The 22,153-nt window shown below is 34.7% G+C and overlaps 1 protein-coding gene across 1 annotated transcript; it reads right to left on the bottom strand.

Annotated features, from left to right (window-relative positions):
- Nucleotides 1-19,527: 19,527 nt before the first annotated feature.
- Nucleotides 19,528-20,207, bottom strand: LOC140872475 (uncharacterized). The gene is made up of 2 exons (XM_073275322.1): nucleotides 19,889-20,207; nucleotides 19,528-19,793 (listed from the first exon to the last, which is right to left on the bottom strand). The coding sequence occupies exons 1-2, from the start codon at nucleotides 20,205-20,207 to the stop codon at nucleotides 19,528-19,530; spliced, it is 585 nt and encodes a 194-aa protein (XP_073131423.1).
- Between the last annotated feature and the right edge of the window lie 1,946 nt (nucleotides 20,208-22,153).

Genomic DNA, 22,153 nt, shown 5'->3' with positions numbered 1-22,153 from the left:
GAAGTTATGATTTTTCCACAAAAGTTGTGCAGTACCTATTTCTGCAGAACTTGAAGTGAAGGATGAAGAATCAATTTCTGAAAATTACTGGACGTGCTTCAGATATCCAAATCAAATCTTCACTGATCAAAATCAATATCAGGATGTTTTAAAACTTATATCAAAATTTCATATCAATCCAACGGCTAGATATGGAGTTATGATTTTTCCACAAAGGTTGCACAGTACCTATTTCTGCAGAACATGAAGCAAATGATGAAGATTCAAATTCAGAAATTAACTGGGATTTTTTGAGACATCCAAATCAAATCTTCACCGCTCATATTCAAATTTAGGATGTTTTACAACCTCTGTTCAAAATTCAGATCAATCCAACGGATGGATATGGAGATATAAATTTTTCAAATTTGTTGCACAGAACAAGTTCGAAAACTTGATGAAGTGACTTTCGAAAATTACTGGAAATGTTTAATTCATTAAAATCAAATCTTTACCGTTCATAATGCAGATCCAGATGTTTTAAAGCTTCAGTTCAAATTTCAGATCAATCCAACGGTTAGAGTGGAAGATATGATTTTTCTACAAAATCCGCTCAGTCCTGGGAAAAAGTAGGCAGCGGCGCCGAACACTTTTTGTCACTCCTTGACTTCTTAACACACGCTCCAAGCACTCAAATCAGATTCAAATCTTTGCCAACTATAAATAGAGGCCATCCAAGTTCATTTGGAGACATCCCAACTCATTTCTTCTCTCATTTGCAAGCTATCTTCTCACTATCAAAGTGTTTGTGTGATATATTTGAGAGTGTTTGTAAAAATAGTTTGTGAGTTGGTTGTGCTATTGTTGTAAACACTTGAGTGTGAAGCCAAGTGTGTTGTGCTATCATTGTAAGCACTTGAGTGTGAAGCCAAGTGTTTGTGTTGAGGCTATCCTTGGAGCCCTTAAGGCCAAGAGTATCGAGTTGTATCGGCGCGGTGATCGTGTCAAGTTTTACGGCTATCCTTGGAGTCATCAAGGCCAAGAAGTTGAAGTGCTAGTGAATCCTTGGTTAATCAATCTTAACCAAGAAGGGGAAACGTAGACGATTTATCGTCAAACTTCCATAAACATATCCTATCTCATTTATCGCTTTATTTCTTTTACGCATTTATTTACCGCATTTATTTTTGATTGCTTTAAGTCTTCCGCTTGCGTATTTGCATAATCGCTTTAAATTGATAAAGTTGCCAATAGAACCTAAATCCCCCCCCCCCCATTAGGTTCTAACAAGTGGTATCAGAGCTACACTTTTGAAAAATATTTCAAAAAAAGGCTCTATGGCAAATCTAGCGAGCGATTATGCTCAAGGGCAATCAATCAATCGTCCTCCTCTTTTTAACGGCATAAACTACGGATATTGGAAAAATCGAATGTCCCTATATATTCAATCCGTAGATTATGATCTTTGGAAAGTTACGGTAAAAGGTCCCTAAAAACCAATGAAAGAGGTTGAAGGGATTAAAATTCCTAAGGGAATGGATGACTTTACCAAGGAGGACATGCGATTAATTTCTCAAAATGCTAAAGCTATGAATATTTTGCATTGTTCTTTAGATATGAACGAGTACAACCAAATATCAATGTGCTCCTCCGCTAAAGAAATATGGGATAAATTGGAGATATGCCACGAGAAAACCAACCAGGTCAAGGAAACAAAGATTGACCTCCTAGAGCTCAAACATGAGACATTTGAGATGGAAGCCTATGAAGATAGCGATGAGGAGGAAGCCAACATATGTCTCATGGCCAAGGATGATGACATCGCCTCCGACGATGATGATGAGGTACCATCTTACGATGAATTACTACAAGCTTATAAGCTTATGTTTGACATGGCTAAATCACTTAGAAAATAAAATAAAAACCTCAAAAATGAATTAGAATCTAAGGAGCATGAAAACCTAAGATTAAAGGATGACATAGCTACCTTATAAAAATTATTTTATAAATTCAATGTTAGTAGTAACAAGTTGAATAATTTACTAAGCATGCAAAAATGTAGCTTTGATAAGGGTGGAATAGGGTATGGTAAGAAATCAATAGATTTTACTAGCCTTATTGCTAAAGCCAAAATGAGATTACCCCCTACATGCTCTTATTGTTGTAAAATTGGTCATGCTAGATATAAATATAGATCTTTAAGATTTCAATATGATCAAAAGAGCTATATGAAATGGAGGCCTAAGAGTACTTAACAACTCATCAGTCGGCATTATGAGATCATGATCTAAGGGAGTTCATCATAGACCGGTTTAAACTACCTTGACTTGCGACTGGTCTTCCTGATGAACGCTGCTCTGTCCAAGGAAATAGGTTTTTAAAGAGGCCATAGCCCTACCTACTACTAGGAGCACTCTTAGAAAGTGGCGATGATGTTGCTATGAGAGACTGAACTCTTAGAAGTCTATTTTGTATCTCTATTTTCTAACACTGTGGACCCAAAAGAACTAAAGGGTACCAAAATCAATTCTTGTAGGAAAATAGGAAAACTGTTCTTCCGAGCATATGGTATCTAGACAGTGGATGTTCTAGACATATGACTGGGAACAAAGATCTACTCCAATCCATCAAACCAAAGGAGAAGGGAACTGTCACCTTTGAAGAAAACAGCAAAGGAGTAATTGAAGGAATCGGCTCAATAGGTATATCTAAATCTTGCTTGATTGATGATGTACTCCTAGTGAAAGGGCTTAAACATAATCTACTAAGTATAAGTCAATTGTGTGATAGAGGTTATGAAGTCAAATTCACTCCCCAACACTGCACTATATCACTCACGACTGACAAATCCATAAATTTCAAAGGATATAGAAGTGAAAATGTATACAAGGTTTCTTTAAATAATTTATCTTTATCAAATATCAAAAGCCTTGTATCCTTGAATGTTGATGACAACATTCTTTGGCATAAACGACTAGTTCATGTTGGTCCTAGTACCATAGAAATTTTTTTTAAACTTGATTTAGTTGTTGGTATGCCAAAACTCAATTTAAAATTAGATTCAGTTTGTGATGCGTGTCAACTTGGCAAACACACAAGAGAATCTTTTAAAAGCAAAAATTTTGTATCAACTTCTATGCCCCTTGAACTTCTTCACCTAGATCTATGTGGTTCCTCGAGGAACGCTAGTCTAGGAGGGAAGCTTTATGCATTTGTCATTGTGGATGATTTTTCACGTTTCACGTGGACACTGTTTTTAGCCCACAAAAATGATGCCTTTGATTATTTTAAAAATTTTGTCAAACGAGTTGAGAATGAGAAAAATCTTTCAATAAAACAGATCCGTAGTGACCACGGAACTGAATTTCAAAATGAGAGTTTTACAAACTTTTGTGAAGAGAAAGGCATCGGTCACAATTTTTCTTGTCCTAGGACTCCTCAACAAAACGGGGTCGTTGAGAGGAAAAATAGGACACTTGTGGACATTGCGAGGACCGTGACATGTGAGCATTCTCTACCAAAATATTTTTGGGCTGAAGCAATGAACACTGTCTGTTACATTATCAATCGTGTATCAATAAGGCCAATTCTCAAGAAAACTCCATATGAATTATGGAGAGGGAGAAAGCCTAACATTTCATACTTTCGAGCTTTCAGTTCCAAATGCTACATACATAATAACGGTAAGGACAACCTTGGAAAATTTGATGCCAAATCCGACAAAGGTATTTTTCTCGGATATTCTACCACAAGTAAGGCTTTTAGAGTATTTAATAAACGCACTTTACTTGTTGAAGAATCAATGCATGTTGTATTTGATGAATCTATATCTATAGTTTCTCGTAATACTAATGATTATGTAGAATTACTAGAAGAAGAGATGACCTCCTCAAGCTTAAATGAAATAGATGTTTCTGTTGAGGAAAACCACTTCCGAAGGATTGGACTCTTCACAAAGATCATCCTATAGATCTTATCATTGGAAGTCCTTCAAAGGGAGTAACCACTCGCTCTTCTCTTAATAATATTTGCAATCATCTTGCTTTTGTTTCGCATGTTGAACCTAAGTGTATTGATGATGCTTTATTACATGATTCATGGATTATTGCAATGCAAGATGAATTAAATGAATTCAAGCGTAATGATGTTTGAAATCTTGTTCCTAGGCCGCATGATAGATCTATTATTGGTTCTAAATGGGTCTTTAGGAATAAACTTGACGAGCATGGTACTATCACTAGAAATAAAGCTAGGCTTGTAGCAAAAGGTTATAGTCAAGAAGAAGACATTGATTATGATGAGACATATGCTCCTGTTGCTAGACTAGAATCTATTCGCATGCTACTTGCTTTTGCTTGCTCTAGAAATTTTAAGTTATTTCAAATGGATGTTAAGAGTGCATTTCTTAACGGTGAATTGAAAGAGGAAGTTTACATTGAACAACCTGATGGTTTTGTTGATTCGTTATTGTCTAATCATGTGTATAGACTAAACAAAGCTTTGTATGGATTGAAACAAGCTCCTAGAGCTTGGTATGATAAACTGTCTACTTTCTTGCTTTCAAATGATTTTTCAAGAGGAAAGATCGACATTACCTTGTTTACCAAGAATGTCAAAAATGATCTTTTGATTGTGCAAATTTATGTTGATGATATAATTTTTGGTTCTACTAATGAAACTCTTTGTTAAGGATTCTCTAAGTTGATGCAGCATCACTTCGAGATGAGCATGATGGGGGAACTTAATTATTTCCTCGGATTGCAAATCAAGCAGTGCAAGGATGGGTTCTTTGTGAACCAAAGCAAATACATCAAGGAGATTCTGAAGAAGTTTGGGATGGAGAACACAAAATCATCATCCACACCGATGAGCACAGCAATCAGACTCGACAAGGATGAAAATGGTAAATCTGTAGATCAATCTTCCTTTCGCAGTATGATTGGCTTCTTACTTTATGCTACTGCTAGTAGACCGGACATTATGTTTAGTGTTTGCTTGTATGCACGATTTCAATCATGTCCAAAGGAATCACATTTGTTCGCCTTAAAACGCATTTTTAAATATCTTTCAAATACTCCAAATCTCGGCTTGTGGTATTCGAAAAATTCTTTCTTTGATTTAAAAGCATATTGTGATGCCGACTTTGGTGGATATAAGGTGGACAGAAAAAGCACTAGTGGAACTTGTTTCTTTTTAGGAAACTGTTTAGTTTCTTGGTTTTCGAAAAAGCAAAATTGTGTTGCGTTATCAAAAACCGAAGCCGAATATATGGCTGCTGGTAGTTGTTGTGCGCAAATTCTTTGGATGATGCATCAATTTCTTGACTATGACGTCTCTTTTTCAAAAATTCCTATTTTTTGTGATAACACTAGCGCCATATGTCTTACAAAGAATCCGATTCAACATTCGCGCACCAAACATATTGACATTCGTCATCATTTTATTCGTGACCACATCGAACGAAATGAAGTTGAACTTCAATATGTTGACACGTCAAATTAAATTGCTGATATTTTTACAAAATCACTAGATGAAAATACTTTTATTCGTTTGCGTGGTGAACTTGACATGACTGAGTTGTAATCACTTATGGACATAAATAAATTTAATGTCATATTAAGGGGGAGCTTAATATTAAATTCGAGCAACTTAATTTTGCATAATACAAATTAATTGTATTTATTCAAAGTTATAAAGCTCACATTTTATGTGAAATTTATGTGTTGCATTTTAGAAATTATATTCAATTATCATGTTTTGCATTTACTTTTCCAGTCTTTTTGATTATCACAAAAAGTGGGAGAATTAGTTTGGTTAAATACTTTAACTAAGGGGGAGAGTTAGTTTGCTTAAATGCATAGAGAATAAAACTGGTTATTTGATAAACAAATTTTTTTTTCTTCTTAACTAATTGTTTAAATTAGGGGGAGTTTTATTCATGCAATTATATTTTACAAATTTAAATTTTTTATTTAATATTGTACATTTATTTCTCCTATTTAACCAAGTTTTGTGATCATCAAAAAGGGGGAGATTGTTACGCCTTAAACGCATACAAATCTCGTGTAATGTTTTTAATGCATTAACAAGTCTCATAATATTATGTTTTGATGATTACAAAACTCGGTTAATTGTTACTAACCATTTAAAGTGAGATTTTACAGATTAGATTTATTGATGATTAAATTCTTGGAAGCTATTTTGAAGCTATACATGTATTTATAAAGTCTTGTATTGCTCATTGAATAGATGAAACATTGTTAAGAGATATGAAGAAATAGACAAGAAGAAGCCAAAGTATGGAGCAACAACTTTCGAAAATTACTGGGAATTTTTTGGGCATTGAAATCCGATCTTCACCAATCATAATCGTTATGAGGAAGTTTTACATTTGCTGTCCAAATTTGAGAGCAATCCAACGGCTAGATATGAAGTTATGATTTTTTCACAAAAGTTGTGCAGTACCTATTTCTGCAGAACTTGAAGTGAAGGATGAAGAATCAATTTCAGAAAATTACTGGACATGCTTGAGACATCGAAATCAAATCTCCACCAATCAAAATCAATATCAGGATGTTTTAAAACTTATATCAAAATTTTATATCAATCCAACGGCTAGATATGGAGTTATGATTTTTCCACAAAGGTTGCACAGTACCTATTTTTGCAGAATATGAAGCAAATGATAAAGATTCAAATTCAGAAATTAACTGGGATTGGTTGAAACATCCAAATCAAATCTCCACCAATCATATTCAAATATAGGATGTTTTACAACCTTTGTCCAAAATTCAGATCAATCCAACGGATGGATATGTATATATGAATTTTTCAAATTTGTTGCATAGAACAAGTTCGAAAACTTGATGAAATAACTTCCGAAAATTACTGGAAATTTTTGAATCATTAAAATCAAATCTTTACCATTAATAATGAAGATCCATATGTTTTAAAGCTTCAGTTCAAATTTCAGATCAATCCAACGGTTAGATTGGAAGATATGATTTTTCCACAAAATCCGCTCAGTGCTGGGAAAAAGTAGGCAGCGGCGCCAAACACTTTTTGTCACTCCTTGACTTCTTAACACACGCTCCAAGCACTCAAATCAGATTTAAATCTTTGTCAACTATAAATAGAGGCCATCCAAGTTCATTTGGAGACATCCCAACTCATTTCTTCTCACATTTGCAAGCTATCTTCTCACTATCAAAGTGTTTGTGTGATATATTTGAGAGTGTTTGTAAAAATAGTTTGTGAGTTGGTTGTGCTATTATTTTAAACACTTGAGTTTGAAGCCAAGTGTGTTGTGCTATCATTGTAAGCACTTGAGTGTGAAGCCAAGTGTTTGTGTTGAGGCTATCCTTGGAGCCCTTAAGGCCAAGAGTATCGAGTTGTATCGGCGCGGTGATCGTGTCAAGTTTTACGGCTATCCTTGGAGTCATCAAGGCCAAGAAGTTGAAGTTCTAGTGAATCCTTGGTTAATCGATCTTAACCAAGAAGGGGAGACGTAGACGATTTATCGTCGAACTTCCATAATCATATCCTATCTCATTTATCGCTTTATTTCTTTTATGCATTTATTTACCGCATTTATTTTTGATTGCTTTAAGTCTTTCGTTTGCGTATTTGCATAATCGCTTTAAATTACTAATGTTGCCAATAGAACCTAAATCCCCCCCCCCCCCCCCAATTAGGTTCTAACAAAAATGTTTAAACACCCCCCCTCCCCCCCAAAACTTAAAATGTGCATTGTCCTCAATGTAAAATAAACAAATTAAATTGCAGAGGAATACACGTACCTGTGACAATGACCATCAGTAGTCGTCGTCTTTTTCATCGTTATTTGCAGCGAATTGGGGTATAGTAGGGGTAACACCACCAAACTTCGTCTCTACACAACTTAAAAAAAATGACAAGGGACAAAAATTTAAGAAGTAAATACATAAAAAATCAAATAAATATAATAAATAAATAATAATAAAAACTCTTGGGTTGCCTCTTAGTTTATAGTCCTCAGCCCGACTGCGTCTGCACTTTCAAAACTTTAAGATCTATGAATAAACTGCAGACTTAGACAAAATAAAATAAATTAATCCAAAAAAATGATAATAATAAATAGACAATAAAAATAAAAATTCTAAATCAAAATCAAGATCAATTGGTAAAAGTATTAGTGCACAATAAATTGAATCAATCCCCCGCAACGGCGCCAAAAACTTGTTGCGAAAAATACTCGCAAGCGTACGAGTGTCAAGTTTTAATATAGAGTGAGTAGAGTATCGTTCCCACGAGGATTGAAAATTTATATTCACACCAAGTCCTGTAATTAGAATAATCTCAACTTTGTTTAGAAAATCAAAGTTTTAAATTTCAATAAACTAAAATAAAATAAAGAATCTAGAATTTGAAGGATAGCTTTGGGTACACGATCTGAGACGGGTTCTAGATACAAGATATCACTCGATTTTCATTCATGCAAATCATATCAATTGATTATATCATCTATTCCAATTTATAGGCCAAGAACCCTTAATTGTTATTTACTGCTTCTCCCGAGTGTCAATTAAATGTTATTATTCTAATGTTAATTTCGATATCCCTATCAGAAATCAAACAACAAAACAATTTAATCAAATTCTATGGTTCTCATTCAATGACCTCAAAAGAACTTGTAAGTCTCCCAACCTCTACAAAAATCCTAGGTTGTGTTTTCCTATGATCCTATTCAAAATCTCCTCTCCCGAGTGCCATATTTCAAATAAATATAACAATTCAATTAGTGATCAAGTAACTGAAAGACAATCAAATCAATAATACACAAATAAATTGTTAAGAACAAATAATATTAGGCAAAATAATAGTCAAAACATGAAACTCCAATCAAGATCCATCAATCTCTAGAAACAACTAATAAGTTTATAATGAAATAATCAAACACATAGACATACCCAAAAATCTCATCATAAATCAAGACAGATAATAAAAATCACAGAGTAGAGTTGATTATCCATCCCCAGATGAATTTCCTCTGTATGGTGATTCAATTATCCCTTGTCTTTCGCTCTCACGTCTCGAATCCGTGTCCCAAGCCTACTTGAATGCGTAGTTGTGGGGTTCTCTTGTTTGGGTGCCGCTTCTTCTCCTCTAGATTCTCTCCAAACTGTGCGTCTATGTTATGTTTCTGATCGTGAAGCTCCTCCTCCCTAATTGTGCCTAAATATATCCTTTTATATGCCCCTAAAATCGTCCAAAAAAAAGCCCAAAGAAAACCCAAAGTTTCCTTCCAAAAAAAATCACAAAATCTGACGTAGCGACGGCGCCTATTCATGCGCGCCCGCGCATGGCTCTCGGGTCTAAAATTCTGCATCGCGCGACAATATTCAAAAAATCATATCTCACAATCTAACAGTCGGATTGAGCCGATAATTTGACAGTAGTTTTAAACATCTCAAACTTTGTTCTGAACGATGGAGATCGGATTTTGTGCACTCAATAATTTCCAGTAATTTTCTGAAGTTGATACTCCATAATGCATCCTTCCGCTTCTTCTTGCTACTTTTGCACCAATCCTTGCAACTCACAAAAACAACAACAAATATTCATAATACCCACTCAATACATCACAAAATCTAAGTTAAATCATATATAAATTAAGTGCATAAATTGCACTTATCAATCCTTTCACTTCACAAGTTGATTGTGTGGTTCCAGAGTAGACTATCTTCAGCTTAGTTGTCTCTTTTAGATACCTACGCAACCACTTTACAGTCTGCCAATGTTCTCTACTTGGATTGCTCATGAACCTGCTAATCAGTCCCAATCCATAAGCAATATCTGGTCTTGTGGTGGACACCATAGAGTACATTATGTTTCCCACTGCATTTGAATAAGGTACTGTCTTCATTTGGATTGATTTGAATTCTGTTTCTTCCTTTTTGACAGATTTCAGTTTAAAATGAGCACCAATTGGGGTGTTTACCCCCTTAGCTTCCTTCATGCCAAATATATCATCTATTTTCTTTATGTATCCTTCTTGAGATATAGATAAGGTCCCGAGCTTATTGTTTTCTTATAATATCCATTCCCAAGATTTGCTTTGTTGGTCCAAGATCCTTCATATCAAATTCAGAATTGAGAAGATCCTTCAATTTCTGTATTTCCTTAAGATCTTTGCATGCAATGAGCATGTCATCTACATAAATGAGTTGATATATGTAGGACTGGTTTGGGAGATTTAGATAGTAGACTCAGCCATCAAGCTTTGATCTTTGGAATCCTCTTTTAATCATGAAATAATTAAATATGTAGTACCACGGGAGATTGTTTGAGCCCATAAAGTGACTTTTGTAGAAAACAGAATTTTCCAGCTTCTCCTTCTTTCACAAAACCCTCTGCTTGAGCCATTTGATCTCTTCTTCCAAATTCCCATGTAGAAATCTTTATTGACATCTAATTTTTCCAATTACATGTCATGTATAGCTGTGATAGCCAATATGATCCTAACTGAGGTATGCTTAACAACCGGAGAGAAAACATCATGGTAATCAATTCCTTCAACTTGGAAAAAGCCTTTTGCTACTAATCTAGCTTTATTATATAGCTGCCTCTACTACAGGAATACCTTATTTCCTCTTAAACACCCACTTGCAACCAATGAATTTCTTGCCTTTTGTTCTATCGATTAAAGTCCAAGTGTTGTTTTTATATAATGACTCAAGTTTTTCTTCCATGGTTTTCTTCCGTTTTGGCCAATCCTTGACTTTTACAGCTTCATTATAATTGGTTGGCTTTTCTATTTCAAGAAGATCGGCCACATTTAACTCAAATGCTGTAAAATATGAACTTGCATATCTTGGAGGTGGTCTTATTTTCCTCCTTAGTCTATCCTTTGAAAGGAGATAACCATCCAATTGATGATCTCTTTCAGTATTATTTGGTTTTCTTCATCATTCAGCACTTCATGAGTTTCAATATCAATTTCTGATTGGTCATGACCTGTGTTGATATCACAAAGATTACCAGGTTTGTTTTGAGTTGCTCCACCTCGATCTTGGTTCCTTGCAGCTTCTGTTTCTGAGAAAATATCCAGATCATGTGGTTGCACCTGAGACTGCAAATTCTTCTCAGCTTGTTTAGAGCTGGCTACATCTGATATGTTCATGTTGGTTTTAAAGGATTCATTTTCATTGAAGATTACATCTATATTGATTATACACTTATGATCATCCAATAACCAAATTTTGTAACCTTTAGCACCATTAGGATATCCTAAGAAGATTCCTTTTATATCTCTAGGTTTTAAATTACCTTGACTAACATGAACATATTTTATACATCCAAATATTTAAAAGTGATTGTAATCTTGTTTCATATTAGACCATTTATGCTCAAAGACCATAAAATCTATAGCAGAAGATGGAGATCTATTAATGAGATAATAGGCAGTTGAGGCAGCTTCTGCCCAAAATTTTTTTGGGCAAACCACATTCACTTAACATGCATCTAACCTTGTCCATAATAGTTCTATTCATACGTTCTGCAGCACCATTTTGTTGTGGTGTCCCAATGCAAGTTCTATGCCTAAAAATTCCATATTTCATACATAAATTATCAAATTCATGATTACAGAATTCTAGACCATTATCAGTTCTTAATCTATTTATTTTATTCTCTGTTTGATTCTAAATTAAGGTTTTCTATTCAACAAATTTGTTAAAATCTTCATCCTTAGTTTTCAGAAAAATAGATCCACAATTTTCTAGAATAATCATCAATCAAGGAAATGAAATACTGAGATTTAGAAAGTGAAAGAGATACCTTTGGTGAACCCCACAAATGAGAATGTATATAGTCCAGAGTTGATTTCGTTTTGTGAGTTGTTGTACTGAATTTGAGTCTATGAGATTTTCCTAATACATAGTTTTCCCAAAAGTCCAGGTTGTGGATCTGTTTAGAGTCCAATAGACCTTGTTTGCTCAATATATGAAGTCCTTTTAAGCTCATATGACCAAGTCTTTTATGCCAAAGCTCTGTTTGATCCTTGACAACAGTTGATGTGTTTACTTTTGCTGTAATGATATTTGCTTGTAAGACATGCAGGCCTTGCTTCAAACTTCCTTTCATGACTAATAGAGACCCTTTTACCACCTTTAGAGTGCCATTTTGAGTCTTATAGTTAAATCTCTTTTGATCTAGTGCACCTAAGGAGATAATATTTCTCTTTAGGTCTGGAATAAACCTCACTTCAGAGATAATCTTCAATGATCCATCTTCCATCCTTAACCTCACAGAGCCAATACCATGAATCTTACATGACTGATTATTTCCCATCAAAAATTGTCCAACAGTACCCTCTTTAAAATTAAAGAACCAATCCCTTTTAGGAGACATATGATATGTAAAACCGGATTCCAGAATCCATTCTTATTTTGGATTATTGGTAGATATTGCTAGGACCTCTGCCTCCTCAAAATCCTCCAGCACATTTGTTGCTTCACTCACTGGATTTGCATCGGTTCTTGAGTTTTGTTTTCTTTGAGGGAAATCTCTCCTATAATGACCTTTCTTCTTACAAAACCAGCAGGATTTCTTAGTTCTAGACTTTGATCTTGATTGGTTTCTGCCTCCATTTCCATAGTCTTTTCTTTCAACTATCTTCCTCTAACATTTAATCCCTCATCAACAAGTTTAAAGTATTTCCCTATTGCCCTCAAATCCAACTCCTTCGAATAGGCAGCTCCAATGACTTCTTCAAGGGTTAGTGTTTCTCTCCAATACTTCAGGGTATCCCTCAATTGATCATATGTCTTTGATAAGGAATTTAGCAGAAAGATGAATTGATCTTCCTCATCAACCTTCACATCGAGATTTTCAAATTTGAGTTTAACTTAGTGAATTCATCTGTGTTCTCATCGATGGTTTTGTTTTCATCCATCTTGAATCCATAGAACCGTTGTTTCAAGTAGATTCTATTGGGAAGTGTCTTGGTCATGTACAATTGTTCTAGTTTAATCCACATCACACAAGTAGATTTTTCTTTTACAACCTTTCTGAGAATTTGATCACTCAAACTCAAGACAATTGTATTTCTTGCTTTCTTAAGAATCTCATCTTTGTTCTTTATTGAATCGGACATATGTGATTCACCTTTTAGAGCTTCATCCAACCCTAAATTTTACAAGTCAGCCATCATCTTTTCTCTCGAGAGATTAAAATCATTTTTTCCATCGAACTTCTCCACCTCAAATCTTGAAGTTGACATATTGAGAGATTGCCCCTGGCCAGTAGACATACTTCAGCAGATCAACTCAAGAACTTCACTTGGGCAGAAGATTAAATACCTCCAGAGCAACTCGAGATAAGATCCCTCAATCAATGAATAATCAGGCTCTTGATACCAATTTGTTAAGATTAATGCCCAGAACACAACACAAGAAAGCAATAAGATAAACAAATGAATTTGCGGAAACAAAAGAATACAATGACACAAGAATTACTTGGTTCGGATTTGGTAATCCTACATCCAAGGTTCTTGGGAATCCCCAATATGAAACCACTACAATGAACGAATAAGTATTACAACGCTCAATCCTCACAGAGTTAAAATCATCGAGCGTTTTATTCTTATCAACTCAAGACGATAAGTAAAAGAAAGAATTGAATTAGCTCAGATTGAAGAGAGACAGACACTCAAGCTCTGTTCCAAAGAATCCCCCTTGCGTTTTCAGCGATGAATATGACCATTATATCTCTAACTAATTCTTATTCTCATTTATCTGATGGCATCCCAGATCTTGTAAGTTTCAGCCGTAAGATGACAATTGAAAGATCTCTTTTAATCTTAGTCGTTGATTTTAATGAGTCAAATTAGCCTTCACAGCTCCAATTGGAGAAATACAATTCATCATCTAATTTTTTTTTCGAATACATGAGTGTCACGTATTTTCACGAAAAAACTCACTCCAAATTTTAAAATGTAATGTTTGAAATTTTGCTACACTATATGTCAGCTCATATAACAAAGAAAAATCCGTGCATTTGGACCTTTGGTGATACTGGAGCCCATGCCTACGAAAAGTCAATTGTGGAATCATGTTCTCATTGGATTTCAATTCCCTGGAAAAGATTACAATTGATTTTAAAAAATATGTGTCTAATCAAACTAATATTGCATATTGCTTTGGACAATTAGGGAGGAAAAGTGCAATACACCCACTAAACAATATCCCATCATGAAGTAGTCTCCAACTGATTAAGGCATTATTAAAAAACAAAATAATTATTTCTAATTATTTTAATTTTACGATAACTGTTGAGTTATAATGCATACATTATACATTTTAATTTATTATCGATTACTTATAGTTCATATGATACCAAGATCTCAAGTTTGGGACGAGTTTTTGAGTTCGATACTCAATTATAAAAATCATCTCTCCTAACTCAAAAAAATTTATGATGATATTTTTTTTCAAGAATAAATCAAATTTAGAAACTTATTAAATATTTTGATCATCAAATATGAAAACATATGGTATATTGATCATTTTATCGTGCAATAGATATCTTGGTTAACAAATGATTAACCATAAAACTGAATTGAAAATGTAATACAGAATCACAATTAACAAATCTAAAATAGTAGTTTAAATTGTTTCGTATTCAACAGAAAAGGAATAAAAGAAATATAAAGCGTGAGATATCCATGAACTCATATTCTATTTATCATGACATGCAAGAAAGTCATTATAAAATCATAAGAATTGTTTTTAAAAAGTTTTGTTTTGTTGTTTTTTTAATGAAAAAAATGGATTTGAAGTTTGAACCTTTACATTATATTGTATATTATTTTTTAAAAAAAACTTTTGTGAAACGGTCCAACCGATAAAATTTGTGACATAACTATCCTATTTAGGTCATTTATGAAAAATTATTACGTTTTATTTTACTAAATGTGAACGTGAATTAACTCGCCTTACGGATAAAGATTCGCGAGAACTTCTAACAAAATGCCTAATGTACCAAAAAATTGATATTACTCGATTGAAGAAAATCTGGATAATCCTTGGAGATCCGGGTGGCCGAATTAGTACTCGAATAAGTCCAAAAAAAGAAGTTTGTGGGTTGTTACCTACATTACAAACCAAAGTGAATGGAGTCGTGGGTTGTCTGACGAAGAAACTCTGACGTTCAAGTCAGTATTTGTCCAATAAAGGTTCTAGAGAACTAGACATGTGAGTTGTGACTATAGAGAGTGTACCTAAAAAATAAGATGACTTGAGTTATTTATAGATAGTCGAAGAGTTTCATGAGCTCGAACCTCTTATGAGATTTTAAAAATTTATTGGTCTTGATAAAGTGTCCAGATAAATAACTAAATAATATATGAAAACCCAAATTGATTGAGCCACTGGCTTGGGCCCGAGAGAAAGTCAAATTGGGTCGTAACTCATGATAAGCCCCTCACTCTCGGGCATGTCGTTATCTCAAGATGACCGAGAGTTTGAGTTTTCGGAGCAATATGTTAGTAGACTTGTGGCAGGAGTCTGATAGTTTGATTCCAAGAGATAGTAAAATTAGATCATAACTCATCATAAGCCCCTTTTTATTTTTATATTTTGTTATAATCGCTAAAAATTTTGGGGTATAATATTATAAAGATATTACCCCTTACTAGATGTATTACGTGTAGCATTTTGGTCCTGTATGTTGGCCTATTTTTTGTTTTGGTCTTGTATGTTGTCGTGTTTTGGAAAAGATACAGTAACTTGGATATTTTGGTTTTGGTTCTGTATGTTGTCATGTTTTGAAAAAGATACAATAACTTTGATATTATTTTTTTGTTTTGGTCATATATTTTGTCATGTTTTGAAAAAGGTACAATAACTTTGATATTTTTTTGTTTTGGTCATGTATGTTGTGATGACTCGAGAGAGATATCATTTTTTGCTTAGTTAACATAATATTTTGCCTATATGACACTTATTGATTATTATGTGGCTTAAATTGGATTCCACATAAGCAGAATTAACTAAAAACAAAAACAAAAACCTAAAAAATATATATAAAAATATATGAATCCTTTATCTAAAAAAACCTTCACACAAACAGAAACCTAATCGAAGCGACAGAGTCCAATCGTATTATAACTCTTAAATAAAAAAATTCAATAAATTTTGGTTAGGTTTTTATTTTAATAAAATTAACTTTGAGGTAAATTGTAGTAGCCCGGTTCCATTTCACAAGATTAAGTGATTTTAAACATGTTAAAAAATGACATATAATTTTAAAAGTGTCAAAATATGTTTAAGGAGTCCTTATTTGGTGAAAATAAGTGGAAAATCAGATCCTTAACGTCCGAAAATGGTGGGATAGGTCCCGGGGGTTCAAAAATGACTTCGGAAGGACCAAAACAGTTCGGAGCTCACGGACTAGTTCGGGCCCTCCAAACCCGAGTTCGGACCGTCCGAACTCAGCAGAGACAGATGTCTTAAAGGCTCGGACAAGTGGCAGTTCGGACCGTCCGAACTTCGCCTATAAATAGGCCATCCGAGAGCCTCAATTTTCACACAAATTCACTCACTCTCTCTCGGTTCCAGCTTGGTTTTAGGGGTTTAGGGGTGTTTTCAGCCTTCCTAGGCTTGGTCCGAAGGTTGGCAAGACACTCCGGGGTTGCTGCAGAGAGGTGCCCAAGTTCTGGGGCAGTCGTCATCAGCGGACTGACGACAGACGCAGGTATAGCTCTGGCTCCTTATAGTAAATAGGGAGTATGCTATAGCGTAGTTAAGACTTTTAGAATAAGATTATAATGCATGAGTATTTTGCATTGTAGTGCGGATTATAGGCTTGGACTTTAGAACTGGTATAGCTTGCCTAGTAGAACTAAGGTACGTAAGTACAGACTGAGATAGCCAGCTGAATATATATGTTTATGTGTTGCATAATTATGTGTTGCATTATTATATGTCATGATATGCATGATTTACTGTTCATGATTTGTATGCGGCATTTGCATACCATGTTGAGCCTGTTATCCTTTTGAGATAGCCAGTTGTTCTAGGGTCGCTCAGCCCTAGGGTTGTTGTTATTATACGATCGGGTATCGTGTGACACCCACTGGACCGACGGGGCAGCGTGTGCGGTTTTACCCAGGACGGTGATAGTTCAAGATCGGGTTCAGTATGTGTGGCACCCACTGGATCTTCGGAGCAGCGTGCACATATTGGAGGCGCCTGTGTACTGAGCATGATTTTCCAGATATGATCCCAGTTACCCAGAGCATTCGTAGTTCATGTTGAATGCATCATATAGACCTGTATATTCAATACTTTATGTACTGGGCGTTAGCGCTCACGTCCCTACTTTTATCTCGGACACCCCATTCGACGGGGCAGGTTTGCAGGTGGATCAGGAGCGAGAGTTGTAGTTGGTCGGTGACCAGGGCTTGGTAGCAGGAGTTTTCAAAAGAGTTTTAGATTAAGATTTTATTCGGTATTTATTCGATTTGGTTGTATCTTAATTATTTTATTTGGGGATTTTATTTATGTTTTTTCGTTGTTAATTCTGATGATTTATTATTTAAGTTAAATGTATGCTTAAGCTTCTGATTAGTAGGTGATCACGGTGCGGGTCACTACATAAATGGCGGGCAGTGTATCCATATGCAAGCCATGTGATAGAAAATTTAGCCATTTAAATCCCTTTTGTTGAGATAAATGGGGATGACCTTCTATTTAGATTTTTGTTTGTGTAAAATTTTGTTTGAGGTAAATGATTTACGTATTTTTTTTTATATTTTAATCTTTTTATAGTTAATTTTTCTCATATTGAATCCAAATTATACCACATAAAAATTAATAGGTGTCAAGTTGGCGAAATCTTATGTCAACTAAGCAAAATCTGACAGCTCTCGAGAGTTCTGGTAACAGGATGAAATCTAAAAAAAATATCAAATTTTTTGTATCTTTTCCAAAACATGAAAACATACAGGATCAAAACCAAAAAATATCAAATTTATTGTATCTTTTTCAAAACATGACAACATACATGAACAAAATTAAAAACATATTCAAGCTATTGTATATTTTCAAAATATGACAATATAGAGGATCAAAACAAAAAATAGGCCAACATACATAACCAAATTGCTAATATTCCCTATATATTATATTATATTATATTATATTGATCGTAAATCGGGAAAGATGGGTTTATATTAGTACATTTAATAGTCCAATTAAATTTAGCAAAGTTTTAGCACCAAGTATTGATTAAAAAAGTAGGCGAGCCTGTCAAAAGTTAGGCAGCACATCCCTTGTTCCAAGAAAAATGTTTTCGGTGGTTGTATTGTCTCTACACATTTGGATTGCGACATAATCTTTTAACTAATCCTCTTTATTTTTTTCGCTTTTTTTTTTTTTTCATAAAAACAATATTAATTTGAGGAACTTTAACTTTGAGAAACTGTGTTCTGCACTTGTTATTGTAATTGAGATAATAAACAAAATTTTATAAACAATGTAGGTATTTCGAGAAACGTCCATTCATATCTTTCTTCAAGTAGTTTTCTACACCAATTGCCAATTTTTCTTCTATTGATAATGAACACTTAACAAATGTATAACTCTGAAAATAAATTATCATCATTAATATAAAAACAACCCTTTGAATCATAGAATTTTCAGGATTCTTGCAAGACCTCAACAAGGCTTCATCGCAAATTTGAAGCTTTTGCTTCTTATCTAGAGGGCCTTATCAAATCTTGTCATATGATGACTGGTGACGTTTCAACATGTAGATGATGAGAAAAAACAAATACACGAAATTAGGGTACCCGCAACCCTGAATTTATACATCCAACTTTAACACGAGACCTACAATGTCACATCATTGTCACCTGATCAACATTTTTAAAAACACAATTTTTATAACTTTTTTTCACAACCGTAAACTCAAAAAATAACTTTTCATGGGTTCCGCTAATCATTTCTATACACATTATATAATTTCTATTTGTTATCTAAATTTAAATTTAAATTTTTATAATATAATCAAATTTTTTTTAAACACGTAACGTGATTTCATTAATTAATATTTAATATTTTATTTGATTAATTAGTCTCTAATCAAAATTTAATAACTATTAAAAAAATTCATGTATGTATGAAATAAATAAATCTATATTTAAAATAGATTTATTTTTTTATTAATATATAATTGTAATAATATATTAAATTACAATTTAAAGTGTAATAATGATTTAATAAAATAAAAAACGATATAACGAAAATATTCATAATTAATAATAAAGCTTGAATTCATAAATCGCATCCTTACAAAAAAAATAAAGACCAAAATAAATTAAAATTAAAAAACATAAACGTGCATAAACATAAACGTAACTCGTTATAATTTTGGAGGTACTCTCGGAATTCTTGGGTAGAGCCCGTGATGATTCGTGCTGGTGGAAGAGAGTTTTCATCCGACCAGTTGAGTGACTCATCTCCCTCATCCTCAATAATCATGTTGTGTAAAATAATACACGTGTACTTACATGATATTTCTTAAATCATTCTTGTAATAAGATAGTGCAGGACCTCTAACAATTTTCCAACGAGCTTGCAGCTTTCCAAATGCTCGCTCAACGTCCTTTCTTCCAGACTCTTGTCTCTCCTTGAATTTCTTCCTCTTGGGATCCTCGGGGCACGGAAAGTTTTTGATGAAAGCAACCCATTCCGAGTAGATTCCATCTGTAAGATAATATCCTTTTGTATAAGATGTTTTGTTCACCATGAAATGAACATTCGGTGCTTTTCCTTATAGGAAGACGTTGAATAACAGTGATTCGTTAAGAACATTTATATTATTATGCGATCCTGCAATGCCAAAAAAGCATGTAATATCATCAAGCCTGTAGATGCTACCGCTTCAAGAATTATCGTTGGGACGCCATAATAACCTCTAGTATATTGTCCTTTCCGAGCTACATGATAATTCCTCCACTCCCAATGCATGCAATCAAGGCTGCCCAACATTCCAGGGAAGTCGTGCTTCTTTTCATGCATTTGAAGCAATCGTTGAGTGTCTGCATCTCGTGCCCCAAACACATCAATCATGCATAGACAGAATTTGATCAAGCAGTTCAATGCAGTTCTTTCACCCATACATACGTACTCATCGAGAGAATCGACTGGGCTGCATATACCAACTAACGAATTGCCGCTGTGCATTTTTTAAGCGGCGAAAAACTTTGTCTTCCTGCAGTGTCTCTCCTCCATTGAAAGTTGTTTGAATGATTTGTAAGAGCATCTGTAGTGACCCAACCCAGCTCCACTACTAATAAGAGATTAGTGCTTAATAAAGCATGCAATAACAGTAAATCAAATATAATTTCGGAAGCTTAAATAAAATCTGACCGACAGAATACAACCGGTTCAACAAATTCATAATTTACAACCCAATCTAGTAAACCTCGATAAAAAAAATAAGTCTAACAGCTAAACCTGTTGTCTCTTAATTTCCTGATCACTGACTCCACTGAGTCTTTGGATGTCCTACCTGCACCTGCACCTGCCCCGTATAATGGGGTGTCCAGACAACAACAAAATACTGTATGTGAGCGCTAACGCTCAATACGCTAATACGGGTAAACATACAAACATAATGCATGCAAATGAATGTCGGGGTATCATACTGAGAATCATATCTTGCTCAGACTAGGAGTCATGGTATGTAGCACGCTGGATCGTCGCATCAGGAGGTGGCTCCCATACCATATACTGTGGACATATTTGGGTCCCAAAACTATGGTTCTCATCCACACATGCAATGGGGCTGAGCAAATCTGCTATACTGGGTAAGCCTACCGGATAAATCAAGATGTATGCATATGTAGCATAACAGAAACATGCAATCATGGCACATAAATGCAACATATAAGCATGCATAACCGCTGGCAATCTCAGTCAGAACTTACATAACTTACTAAGGCAGTCCTAGAAGCATCCATCTAGGTTCCAAGCTTACCATCCCGAACTATAAGTCTACAATGAAAAATAACCATGCATCACTAAACATGCTTTAAAAACCTTAACTAAGCTATTACATGATCCCTAATACTTTTAGGAAGCCAAAGATATACCTGTGTCCATCGTCAGCCCGCTGCTAGCGACTGTCCCACAACTTGGGCACTACTTCGCAATAGCTCCGCTACTGCTCCGGACACTATCCTCCAACTCCTACTCTTAAATAAGATCCCCCAAAGCCCTTAAAATGAGCTAGAATGGGAGAGGAAGAAGTTGGAAATGAGCAAGGATGAGCTCCTCGAACCCATATTTATAGACACAGATCGGACCTTTCGATCTATACATCGAAGCGTCCGATCGTTGCATGCATGCCACGCGTCCTGCCAGCACATCGGAGTGTCCGATGTCCAATACATGACGTAAGCAATGACATCATCTTGCTGACCTCGATGATGACATAATCCCTATCCAGACCGGAGCGTCCGTTCTTGCTTCGGAACGTCCGGTCACTTCGGATGGTCCGTTCCTGGTCCGAAGCGTCCAATATCTTGTGACCTTTCGGGCCATTTTCGATTGTTCTTAGTTCATTTTACACCTCTTAAAGCCCTTTAGGAAATCCTTTAATCCTGTTTAACTTAATTAAATTTTTATTAATGACTTAATCACTTCATTTTGGATACGGGCTACTACAGCATCGACATGCGAATGAATAACAATCTACGCATTCAAAATCACCTCCGGAATACTTCATCATGAAATGTAGGATTTTTGGGGAAATAATCTTTGACAAGGCGAGAATGCTCATTTTCACGATCTCGATTCACATATCTCCTTGAATTTCTAGATCGTACATTCCTTCGGTCTATTTGAAGTCTCTGCTCTTCCTCTTCAAGCAGCGTAATCATCATTCGATCTACATCATCTTCCGTATCTTCCCACATGTCATTTCGCCAAAACTCGCGAATGAAACATTTGTAGCACGAAGTGGATCTTCAGACATTTTTATTATAAGTGCTGAAAAGTTGAGAATATTGAATGACACAAATGAAAGCTTCAAACCATATTTATAGAGTAAAAGTTTAAATTTCATACTATCTGTTGCACGCAATTCAATGTAATAATATCCATTGCACATAATTTTATTATATTCG

The sequence above is a fragment of the Henckelia pumila genome, unplaced genomic scaffold, assembly GCF_033568475.1.
Source record: "Henckelia pumila isolate YLH828 unplaced genomic scaffold, ASM3356847v2 CTG_466, whole genome shotgun sequence".
Classification (NCBI taxonomy): Eukaryota; Viridiplantae; Streptophyta; class Magnoliopsida; order Lamiales; family Gesneriaceae; genus Henckelia; species Henckelia pumila.
The sequence above is the reverse complement of the archived record's forward strand: the minus strand, read 5'-3'. Positions and strand labels throughout refer to the sequence as shown.

Excerpts from the sequence above, each read along its gene's own strand:
- LOC140872475 (XM_073275322.1), bottom strand. The coding sequence starts at position 20,207 with ATGCACAGCGGCAATTCGTTAGTTGGTATATGCAGCCCAGTCGATTCT. Across the intron at positions 19,794-19,888 it reads TGAAGCGGTAGCATCTACAG|GAAAAGCACCGAATGTTCAT; the intron begins GCTTGATGATAT and ends TCTTCCTATAAG.